Below are 12,245 nucleotides of genomic sequence, written 5' to 3' on the forward strand. Positions count from 1 at the left end.
ATAAATAAATAAATAAATAAATAAATAAATAAATAAAGGCAAGATTGAAAAGCCAGCCAACCCCATGTCCCAGGCCAAGCCTGATACGATTCTCTCTGAAATCCCCACCCTTGCCCTGGTCTTCTAAGGACCCTCTCTTGACCAGTGCCCTGGCTTGTAATGAACCTTACTACGTCCCCAGCTTCCTTATATCTGAAGCCAGGTACTCACTGCCAAGATGAGAAGACGCAAACAATGTTACCCCTGCCCAGCTCCCTGTGCCCACCCAACAGCCCCAAGAACCAGGCAGATGCCAATGCCTGGGTGTCCTACTGTGCAGCAACTATTTCCAGGCCCAGAGTCAGCACATACTGAGTTGTCATATCTGGGTTCCACAATGGCCCAGATCAATGTCTCCCTTGGAAGCCCTGGCCCCACTCTGCTGGCCAGCAGGGCTTCTCATAGGCATATCTCACTCTTCCACCCAGTTCCTAAAACAGCTCCCACAGGGGCTGCAATACCAGCCACAGCCTCCTCCCATGCTACCCTCAGGGCCTTGCCCAGATAGCTCTTCAATTGGCAGGCTGCTTTTGTGGGGGTCTCTTATCCTGTCTGCTTGACCGGATGTCAGCTACAGGAGAGCAGGCCTACAAAGAAGTGTTTGCAGCAAGACCACAGGGATGCGAGTGCAGCAAGGCCAGGATCTAGGGACACTCACGACTGGTGAACACTGCAGTTATAGAAGACAAAGTCCACAGATGCAAACTTCTTCCCTGTCTCCTTGGACTTGAGGTAGAGCTTCACCACTCGCTGGTCTCCTGCAGAACATGAAGGTTAAGCCACCAGGGCCACAGACCATAGACTTGGCACCCACAGAGAAAGCCCAGATATAAACCAACCCATCACTCCTCTAGCCCAGGTCCCTGATAGCTGATGCCCCTTCCTTAACTGGCCAGTAAGGAATCAGAACACAGATCCCTCATGAAGGTTGGGCTAAATGGGCTCAGTGGGCTACTTGTCAAGCATTGACTGAACATGGACCTTAGCAGGCAGAAAGGCATGTGCTCAAACCAGCACCAGGCTTTCCTCCCATGCAGCACAGACGACTCCAGCTCCACTCTGATTCCTTCAGAAGCTTTGTCTGGCTCCACACACCTGCTCTTGACTCTTCTCCTATACCTGCAACTGCTGAGCAGGAAGAACCTACTCACCCTGACCCTGTGTGATGGGCGCCACTTCCCGGGCAGAAGGTGAGTGGCAATGGATGCGGCCATCTTCCAGGATGCTCTCAGTTTCTGTGAAGTCCTCAAAGGAACAGTTGACACCAGCTGAGAGGTCAGGCACATTCCAAGCCTGCAGCACGAGCTGGCCGTGGCAGAAGGAATGGTTGTAAGTGCTTACCTGCCCCACTTGCCCAACAACTGCTCCCTTCCAGCCACCTCCAACAGCCACACTCACCGGCACCTGGGACATGGTGACTGACACATTGCGTGGCTGGACAGTTAACTGCACACACTGCAGCAGGTCAGAGGCAAAACGCTGGGGCTCTTCTGCCCGCTCACAGGCATCCTGCCTAGAGCAGCTGCAGGAAGAATATAATATGCCCAGGTTGGGTTTATAGGTCCAGAGTCTCCAGGGCCACTGGAGATAGGTCCCTGGGCCGAGGGCATGGATTCCTCTGCCCCTACCTGATAACACCCCCATCACTTGTCAGTGGGGTCAAATGAGACCTAGGGCAGCTATGACTATCTGAGATACACACAGCAGGCTTCCAGGGGCCAGTAGGCCAAATGCCACCCACCTCTTCAAGCCAGACCTCCCAGACTCACATGCTGTGAAGGACACACCAGCCACAGTGGGGGTCCCGAGACCCCAGGCACAGCTCACAGGAAGTATATTGGACACAGCTTTCCACAGGCACCTGCGTCACCTGGGGGAGGATCACAATGTGAGGCCTACCTAGGCCCATCCATCCCAGGTTCCCAGCCCATCCTAAAGGAGCTCAGTGTACTCAAAAGCCAGGCTGGGTCACCAAGATTGCAGAGGAGAAGCAAGAGCTGACATTCTGCCTGCTCCCTTCCAACTACTACCTGCCCATCTGCCATAGGGATGCAAGTTTACATAGAAAGGGGAGGAACAGGCACTAAGCTGGTAAGGCTGGGCACATAAGAATACCTTGAAGACTTAGGCAAGCCAGGCTGGCCATGTCTCACCAAGGCCATAAGCCACAACCCACTGTAGACAGCCAAAGCCTGAGCCAGATAAGCCCAGCCGAGCGTCCCAGTTCAATCCTCCAAAGGCACCTGTTTTTGGATAGTGCAGTCACCCAAGTGCCAACTTCCAGGGCTAGAGGTCACAGGGAGAGAACGAGGGCCTTCCATATGAGGCCCTGGGGAGTCTACATGGATAGCATGGAGCCCTCATAACCACACTTCTTAGCAGGCCCACTGCTCATCTGTGTGTAGTGTCATGCCAGGTTTTATAGCCAACAGGACACCTCCAGGGGGAAAAGCAGTCTCTTGATCCCAAGCAAGCCATTCCTCAGGTTCTTTATGACTGGGATCTCTGACTGGGGATCCCACCCTAAAAGCTCACGCCGAGCAGCCAGCAGCACCCACCTGCTTCTCCGTCATAGCATAGAGGTACTGGCGGTTGGGGCTGAGGACCAGGTCACGCAGGATAGGGTTGCCCTCCTGAGCCACCACACTCTCATAAGCCAGGGCTGGCCTGCCGCTGGGGTTTGCAAGGTCCACCAGAATCTGTAGTAGCAAAGGTGCTCAATGAGGCAGGCCCACAGCACTCTATCCTAGACCCACCTTATTTGATGCAAAGGCCCAAACACTCTAACAAGCACCTTCTCACCAAAGACCAGGTGGTTCAGAAGGAGCCAGGGCTGACCCAAGGCACCCCAGAGACAGAGACAGGACGAGACACACTGCAGGTGGGTGCGCCTTGGGTCCTCGACCAGTCCAGACACCAAGTCAGCGGTAAGGGTCCATGTGGGCTCCGGTGCCTACCATCAAGCTGCAGGGAACCTGGCAGGCAGGAGCCTCTTTCATGGGCCACCATGAGGCATGTGAAAGAAAGCAAGTTTGAGGTAAGAGGGCAGGAGACCTTGTGATCGGTATAGTCAAGGAACAAGACCAGGGGCTCACACATGGTGAGACCAAGGCCAGCCTTGGTGTCTTGGGATGAGGGATACCCCAGCAAGAAAGTGGCAGGGAGAAGGGGATCTCATCAGTGTGGAAATATAGTTCAGATCCCAAACAAGCCAGGCGCTAATTAGCCTGATCCTCTCCTGCAGCCTTGGTGCTGCAAGTATTTTTAGTTGCTTTTACCAAACAAATGTATTTAATTAACAGAGAGACCCATGGGGGCTTTCAAGATGGGACTCGTGGGGCGCGTCTGCCCAGCTTAGCTGGGCCCAGGCACAGTCTCCTGGCACAGGACCTGCAGCTTGCTTCTACCCACTGTGCAGCTAAGGCAGCCAACATCAACCTCCAGCTTCTAGCCCATCTGGCCTACCTCTCTACCTCTGGGTACAAGGCTGGAGGGAGCTTGGCCTTCTTTGTACCCCACAGTAAGGGGGCAAAGCAGACCTGGGGGCAGCAAGGGCAGCAAAAACTAGCACCCTGCCATAGGCTAGCTCTGTCAGGAGCTGGGCGAGGGGCCAGCCAGGGTGGGGCCTGTGTCTCTGGGCCAAGAAACTGCTAGCTGGGAGAGAGGGGGAGGGTCACATTCCTGAGAGCCTGGGCCACCCCCCACATCCGCTCAGCTGCCGCTCCACCAAGACAGGCTTAAGTCAAACCAGACCCGGAAGAGCTGCATAAGTGGGGAGATCCTGGGAGGCCTTAAGGGGCTGGGCTAATAGTTGCCCAAACTTTATTCCTCTGGCGTCTGAATGGACAAGCAGGAACAGCTAGCTGAGACAGAAAGGGCCCTCAGCAGCCCAATACCCCTGGAGCTGGCAAGGACACTAACCTTAACCTAAACCTATCTTGCCCAGCTATGCCAGAGCAGAGGAGGGAGCCAGGTCCTGGATGACTGCTAGAGCAGATCATATCAGGCTAGCCTACACTGCTGTATTAAGTGGGTAGCAGGCAGCCAGAGACGGGGCTGGCCTCACACCACCTAGGCCAAACTTGGCTTAGATATACCTGTTTTCCTACTCCTGAAATGGGAATGAATCATGCTTCCCCCTCCCCCGACGGTGACAGAGACAGAAAAGCTTGCCTGAGACAGGTGCCAGGAAACAAGCCTGTTCAGTGGGCAGGGGACCGAGAACTCTAGACCAATGTCTTCCAAGCCTCCAAGACCATGACTCTACTCCCCCACACCCTAGACTTCACCCACATCCACACCCCAGAAAGATCCCATCCTCCTCACTCCTGGCCTTGCACCCAGCATACAGGGTGCCCTGGGCAGAGACTCGGGGAGTTTCTTCCTGCCACAATGACCACGTAACCCCCAGCCCTATCCTGCCTGCCGCCACCCTTCCCAGACTAGGTAGACACACTAGCTCCAGGCATGCAGGGAAGGGACAGGCCAGAACAGAGAGCAAGCCTTTCTCCAGAGTCCATAAGGAAAGGATGGCAGGCCATCCAGGCTCAGGAGGCCCTGCCCCCAGCCTGCCAGCTTAATTGACTGGGACAGGTGGTCTCAACAGCTGCAGTTGGGGGCATGAGGGTTCAGCTGTCCATCCACCTGCCCAGCATTGGTCCACATGCACAACCAGGTCCTAGGGACAGAGCCCACAGAGGCTAACTCTAGGGAGGGGCAACTGGAAGAGCATGGAAACCATTTCTGAGCTAGAGGAAGTGTGGGCATCAGGGAGGTTATAGACATGAGTGTTTAGCAGTACTCTGCATTGAGTCAAGCCATGCTCAGGCTTGACAGGACCTTTGTGTACATCACTGTCACAGTGCCCCTGGGTACATTTTATGTTTTGAATATGAAATGCCTCCCATAGGCTCATGTGTTTAAATACTTCATTCCCAGCTGCTGGTGCTGTAGAGGGAGGTTACAGAATCTTTTAGATATGGGAGTCTTGTTAAGAAGTACATCACTTGGGGTGGACCTTGAGGTTTACAGTCTGGCTCCACTTGCCTTTCTGCTGCCATGACCTCCTCTACTATAATGGACTCTATCCCACGGTGAGCGGAAATAAACCCCTTTCCTCTTAAATTGTTTTTGTCAGGGTAGGTATTTTATCACAAAATCAGAAAAAAAAAAATACAAGACACCTGTGACAACATCTGTGTGATGGAGTTCCTAGGTACATGCATGATGGGGGTCCCTGTGTGCACATGTATGTGATGGAGTCCCTAGGTGTATATATAACGGGGTCGGGTCCCTGGGTGTATAGCATGTGATGCAGTCCCTAAGTGCATTCCTAATGAATGGGGTCTCTGTACACATGTGGGTAATGAGGTTCCTTTGCATATATATGATGGGATCCCTGTGTATACACACAAACAGGTTCCTATATGTATACATATAGTGTCCCTGTGATCATATGTGCAACAGATGTATCCATGACAAGTTCTTGTGTACACACCAGTTGATGGGGCTCCTGTGTACACACTTGGGACAAGGGCCATGGACTCACATGTGATGATGGGATTACTGTGCACATGTGTGATAGGGCCTCAATGTACATATGTGTGAATGGGGTTTCAGAGTATATATGTGATAGGACCCTGTGTGTACATATGTGTGATGATGTGGCTTCTGCATACACAAATATAATGGGGTATGTATATGTACATACATGTTCTAGTCTCTGGATGTAGGTATGTATACACATGATGAGTCTCTGTGTGAGCACATGGACATGTGTAGTAAAGCCTGCGAATACATGTGATGGGCTCTCCATACGTACATATATAATGGGTCCCTATATACATGTGTAGATAGTCCCCAGGACAATGCATCACACAGTCCTTAAGGGCATATGTATGAAGGGGCAAACTAGGATATGATCCACGTGCACATATGTATGATGAAGTCCCCATGTACATGTGTTTGATAGGACCTATGCAAGCACATGTAGTGGAGATCCCATATATGCACATATGATGAAGTCTCAGTATATACCTGTTTGATGGAGTCGCCAGATGAAAAAATCCCCCAGGATACATGTGTGTAAGCCCCCCAAGCAAATGTAATGGGGTCTCTGTATAAATACATGTGTGAAGGGGGTCCCCATTGTATATACCTATGTAATGGTGGTTACTGTGGATATATGTACTTGATGGGGTCCCCAGGTGCAAACATGAGGGGAACACCTGACTGGAATGATGGTCCCCAAGTCATGCTATCCTGACTGGAATGATGGTCCCCACGTCATGCTATATCTCACCAAGCTAGAGTCACTAAAGTATAGCCAGCTTCATCAGACCCCATAGACAGTAAACTGAGACTCAGAGAGCCTGTGAGAAGTACCAAGTTCTAGGCACCTGACTGTAACTGGGAACACAGTCTGCCCTGGAACATTGGGGAGCCAGCCAGGAGGGCATCCCAGGAGGGCAAAAGCAAGAGCTTCAGAAGGCAGAGTAGGCACAGGGCCAGGGCAATAATAGCAGGGCAGCACCGACATGGCAGCAGAGCCCACGTGCCAATGGCTCAGCCCACAGCTGTCCACTCTAGGGCCACCCACCTGGAGACAGCTGCTCTGGCAGCCCCTTGCAAAGCAGCTGGGCAACTGGCAGAGCATGGGAAGGCATGGGCTGGGCATCCTGGGTATCCTTACCATCACCAGCTGTTGCCTTCTTGTTTCTCATTCTTTTCCCCAGACACCAGAATCCTCTATAACTGAACAGCACATTGCCTCTAGAAGCTGTGGTAGAACCACCTAGCCTCCTTGGACACAGCCCCAAGCTGCACCAACACCTACCTACTCACCCTATCTTGGTGACATGGTCTTTTCCATCCTGCCTGTGCTTCTCAAGCCTCAGGTCTCTATCTTATCTGCTGAGATGGACCTGAAACCTGAGCTGACCAAAGAGAGAAGCCAGGTCAGACTCTGATCTCTCCAATGGACAGGAGCACCCTGCCCATGGATCCCAGGACACCTCAGGAGAGACCATACAGAGGAAACCTGGTCAGGCTGAAGAGGAGGCTGTCACCAGAGCCTGCCTGCTAGGCTCCAATCACCTCTAAGGCCCTGGCCAACTGCTGTAGGGCGGGTGGGCAGGCAGCTGACAGCCTGGCCAGGTCAGCTGTCCGTCCAGCCCTGAGCCAACAATGGGGCCATTATCCAGACCGAGGGCAGGCGGGGTTGCTGAAGAGGATGTCTGGGCTATCCAGGCTGTATGCCAAGGCCGGCACGCGCCCTAGCTGCCCGGAGGCAGGGGGCTGCCCAGTTTTGCTCAACCTAAGAGAGGAGGTCCCTTACTCCGCTTGTCCCAAGATAGCAGACTGGGCTGACCCTACAAACTACTAAGCCCTGGCCTCCCTGCTTGTGAGAGTATACTGGGTGATCTCACTCTCCAGGACAGGGTCTAGAGGAGAGAAGAGCTCAGGGGCAGCAGCCAGTGAGCATAGTAGTTTCTGCAGATAAAACTGCCAAGCCCGTCTTCTGTAGGAGGCCGTCATAGAAGGGGCTACATAAGGCAGCCTCCATTCCTGTAAAGGCCCTTCCTCTAACCCCCTGATCACCACCACCCTCAAAGACCAGGCAGTTTGACAGTATAAGAGTAGCTGGCACTTAGCTGTCCATAACTGGATGACAAAACATGGTTTACAGGTGCCCAATAGCTATAATTGGGCCAGGTATAGGCAGTGGTTCCAGGGGTTACATCTTTCACCTCTAACTCTGTCACACATAAAAGTGTGGGCCAAGAGGCTAGAGCTCTAGGCAAAGGACAGCCAGGGCTGTGAGGACAGTTGTAGCTTGCTCCAGCACTGACCTCCCCCAGTGGATCACTCTTAGGGCTGAGAATTCAGAGGCCAGCAGTCCTACAGGTGGGAACATCTGATTGGAGGTTACTTGGAGACCCTCTGCTATGGCCCCACTGTTCCCCACTCACAGAACGTGTTTCCTAGAACAGCCCCGGGCTACACTACTGTGGCCTCCTCTGCCATGGATGGAACCTAACTGCTCCCAGGGGAGGAGCTGCCCAGGGTGGGTACTAGGAGTAAAACACATTAAGAGTGACTTCCATTAAGACTTTCTGGGTAGCCTGTTGCCACTAGGAGCTAATATGCCATCAGCCTGGGCTAGTAGCTAGCTAGCACTGATCAGGTCTGTGTCTTGACTCAGCCCCCGACGGCAGGTCTCCTTTAGAACCAGAAGAAGGAAGCAGTGCTCCCAGGAAAGACAGATGTCTGCTCAGCACTACCAGAGTACATGGGTGCCACAGGGGCACATCTACTCCACAGAAGGCAGACAGCCTGGGCCCCTCCATTCCCTACTTACAATTAGCAGGGGAAGAAAACAGAAATGAATCTGGAGTAGAAATGGGTCCCACCTAGTGCTTGAAACAAGACATCAGTCTAGAGGTTGAATGGAAAGACCAAGATCAAAGCCCTGCAATTCTTTCCAACATTGTCAGAACCTATGCCCCAAAGGCTAGGTCCTTGGAGCAATGCTGCATGAAACACTGTATGTCAAGCAAAGGGTTGCATGCTTGACCTGTATGTGGCTCACAGACCCAGAGCAGGCCACAGCTTGGCACTGTGGTCAGGATGAGCCTGGCGGCAGCTGAGCAAAAAACACAAAGGAAATGCACATGACTCAGCCCATTCCCAGAACCTTAGCCGCAAAGGGTCAGCCAGGGCATAGGCAGAGCCTGGGAGGGGCTCTGGAGATGGCTGGTAGTGTGTCCTCCAGTGAGCCTTCTCCACGGGCTCCATTATGGGTGCCTCTGAGGACACAGGGTCTCTAGCAGGGCTGGGTGCAGAGGAAAAAAGGGCAAGTTGGAGGCATCCAAGGTCAAGGGCCTGTGTTGGCGGCAGGGCTGCTTGTCCCCAGGCAGCCAGGCTGCAGCAGCACAGACTCTGATAGCAGAGAGACAGCTGTAAATGAAGGCCACTGGCACACTTGAACTGCAGAGTAAGCCGGTTGGAGGCTTCACTCCTGCTCCAGGCTTTAGATGTGCTGAGCAGAGCCATGCTCACCCCTCAGAACATCATCTGGAGATACTGTGATTAATACCCTGGGGAGCATACACCCTTGGGAGAGCCAGATATCTCTGCCTGTGAAGGGTAAGGCCTTCAAGGCTTGTGAGCATGGTCTGGCAGGACAATGGGCACTGCAGCCACACCTGTTCCAAAGGATCACAGCAGTAAGAGGGCAAGAGAGAATGGTGGTCCTCGGTCATAACTGAAAGACCACTACCCCATCCTACCTCGACCCCAGTCCAATCTTCTACCCTCTCCAAGCCAACTCACAGGGAGGCTTGGGCTCATGCAAGTCCAGGAAAGGAGAGAGGTTTCAGGAGAAGCTGGCTGACCAGGGTAGACCTCCTCAAAGGCTGGGCCCCATCGGGCCCCTGAGCAGAAGAGTGTAGCATCAGGTGCTGCCTGAGGTCCTTCCTTCCCTCAGCCCTGTCACCTGCACTGGCTGGTGATGCCTTTTCACAGTGGTACAATGCCACAGCATGGTTCTCTGGCCCCAAACTAGTGCTTCATATGCACATTAGGTGGTTTACAGAGGTTTTTAGAAACAAGGGGTTAATTGCCAACACTGAACAATCTCTCATACATAAAAAAAACCCACAGATAATCTAGATTATCCTGAAAAGAAACAATAAACAAACAAAAATGCTCTAGCAAAAGAAGCTATCTTCTGCCTGGCACACTTACCAGAGGACCCGGCTGGACCTCAGCCCTGCAGTATAAGCAGGCAGGGTTACTGTCCTGGGGTGCCCCTTCCTCCCTAGGCTTCTGCAATAACCTGGAGCAAGTACTGGGCAGAAGTCCAGAGCCCATTTTTGTAAAGGTACCTGGGCCATCTTGCAGGACCAAACAATGCCTGCAACTGCAAACTCAGGCCAGAAATGGCACTTTGGAGGCTGTAGGGGGAGCTACTCACAGGGCTGGGTCTCTGGAGGCCCAGGAGGATGCTGGGAAGGGCATTCCAGAGAGATGGGCTCTATTTGGGGGAGGGTCATGTTGGCAGGCAGGGCTCTGGAGAAGAAGGGGGAGGTAGGGGCACCCCAGCCAGGCTTGAGCAGCTGAAGTTGGCAGGTCTTAAATTAATCGCTACAATTTTACACAACAACACGTTTGGCAGGGCCTGGCCTAGGGCCAGGCAAGTCTCTGGAGCTCCCTAGATGCTTTTTAAAGCCTTGGAAGTCCCAGGCCTGGGAAAGATGGGAGGGGCCTGCCCAGTCTGCCTGCCCTAGGTCAGGCAATGGCCTGGGGTCCCCAGAGTACAGGTTCCAACAAGCAGAGCTGAGAGCTGGGGAGGAGGTGGAGTGGTGGGCACCCCTGCATGCAGTCAGTCAGCAGAGCCAGGCCCAGAAGCCTAAGGGGTAGGAGGAGCCTGGATAAAAAAAAAGAGGGCTCAGGAGACCACTCCAAAGCCCAGATGCAGAAGGTGGCCTGCAGCACACAAGCAGCGGACTAGTGCTGGCTTGAATGGGGGACCACAGAAAGTTGCCCATCTGTCAGGGCCATGACCTGGGGAAATACAAGCTGTGGGAATCTTGTTGCCTGGTGGTGGACTAGGCCCCAGGCCCAGCAGTGGGAGTTTCAGGCATTTCCAAGCCAAACCAGCAGGTAGAGGGAATTCTACCCCACTCCCAGAGACAATCTAAGGTACTACATGGAGGCCATGCCAATCTCAAAGGCCATCATAGCAGCCCGTGATGCAGTCCTGGGGACCAGCAACAGAAAGGACAGCAAGGGAAGAGGCTCCTCTGAATCACTGAAGCACAGCCTGGGTCTCAGAGCCCTTCTAGGTTCCAGTCATCCTCCAAGGACCCTCTAAAGAGGGGAGGGAGGGAGGAAGCAAGGGCCCCGGAGTCATGTGACATGACTGCTCCGTGCCTCAGTTTCCCAATCTGTGAAACAGAGCTGGGATTGTTGTGAGGCTTCTGGTGAGTCAGTCACAAGAACACTGGGCACATGCTCACAGCAAAGGAGCTTGTCAGGCTCTGGAGAAGTACTGAACAGAGGGCTTAGAGAGGCTCACACAGCCAGAGAGCAAGCTGACAAAACTTCAGAAACACCTCATTTGCACAACACTGGCAACAAAAGATGATGGATAAGACAGGAAGGCCAGTTGAACTGTTTGATGAGATCCCACAACTGGGACAGGTGGGTCGGTGAGAAGGTTCAGATGGCAGGGGCCCCAGGACACAATTTTATCTATGCCCTGGGTGGTGCAGCATGTACCCAGCTCAAACAAAATGAGCTCCAAACAAAATGTCAGTCTAACTGTCTACCCTCCCTCACACACATCTGATCCCTTACCCTAGAAAGGCCACATCCACTCAAGAGCTGCACTTAGCCCAGATGCAGCCAGGGATGCAAGGAGGCCCAAGTCCCAGGCGAGGTGGTGGTGAGCAGAAACAGAGGTCCTTGGCCTGAGGAGGACACTGGCTAGGGCAAAGGGCACTCAGACCACTTCCTCAGCAGGACTGTCTAGCGGCTGTCCATACACAATCTCAAGGCAGCAGAGGGGACTCCACTTCTGCCCACCAGCATGGGTATGGGCGAGATGGGAGTAGGAGAGAGGAATGGGAGAGGGCTGGAAACTCAACCTCCTCCACGGGGTCACCCACAATGCAGCCTCTGCTCATGGACAGTCTCCCAGGAGACTGTCCACATGCCAGGACTCCATTTCCTCTCTGTGGGAGCACTGCCAAGCCAGACTCTGGGGAACAGGTATGCTCTGAGCTCACCAGTCACAACCTGGAACCAAAGGGGCCCCTGGGGCCCAGGAGGCAGCCAGGCGAGACAGGACTGGAGAGACCCGTTCTCCTAGCTTCACTTGGGCCTGTCTGCCACCCCCTCAGTCCACAGGACATCAACCCAGAAGCCCATCTCTAGCTGGGAGGTAGGTACTAGAGAACCCCAAGAGAAAGTCTCTAGGTTTCCTGTACCCTACCTTCCATAATCCCTCTCAACACACATCTAACTGACTTCACTCAGTGGCTCCCCAGGCTCATGGGCCTCCTTGAGGCACACCAGTTACAGAAGAGGCTATATTGGAGCTCCAGGACACACCTATACCACCTAGGAGTCACAACAAACAAGTCAGGGCTCCAAGCGCAGTGGAGGCCTAGTATGAGCTGCTTAACCACCCACCTCCACTG

At 53.5% G+C, this 12,245-nt stretch overlaps 1 protein-coding gene across 1 annotated transcript in view; it reads right to left on the reverse strand.

The window, feature by feature from the left end:
• Positions 1–12,245, reverse strand: part of Plxna1 (plexin A1) — a 45,583-nt gene that overhangs the window by 24,421 nt on the left and 8,917 nt on the right. The window contains exons 4-8 of the mRNA XM_021190894.1: positions 2,598–2,738; positions 1,809–1,909; positions 1,438–1,561; positions 1,191–1,344; positions 698–797 (exon numbers count right to left, since the gene is read on the reverse strand). Coding sequence (XP_021046553.1) covers positions 698–797; positions 1,191–1,344; positions 1,438–1,561; positions 1,809–1,909; positions 2,598–2,738 — 620 coding nt within the window. The remainder of the gene's footprint in view (positions 1–697; positions 798–1,190; positions 1,345–1,437; positions 1,562–1,808; positions 1,910–2,597; positions 2,739–12,245) is intronic.

This window comes from Mus pahari, chromosome 2 (assembly GCF_900095145.1).
Source record: "Mus pahari chromosome 2, PAHARI_EIJ_v1.1, whole genome shotgun sequence".
NCBI classification, from domain to species: Eukaryota; Metazoa; Chordata; class Mammalia; order Rodentia; family Muridae; genus Mus; species Mus pahari.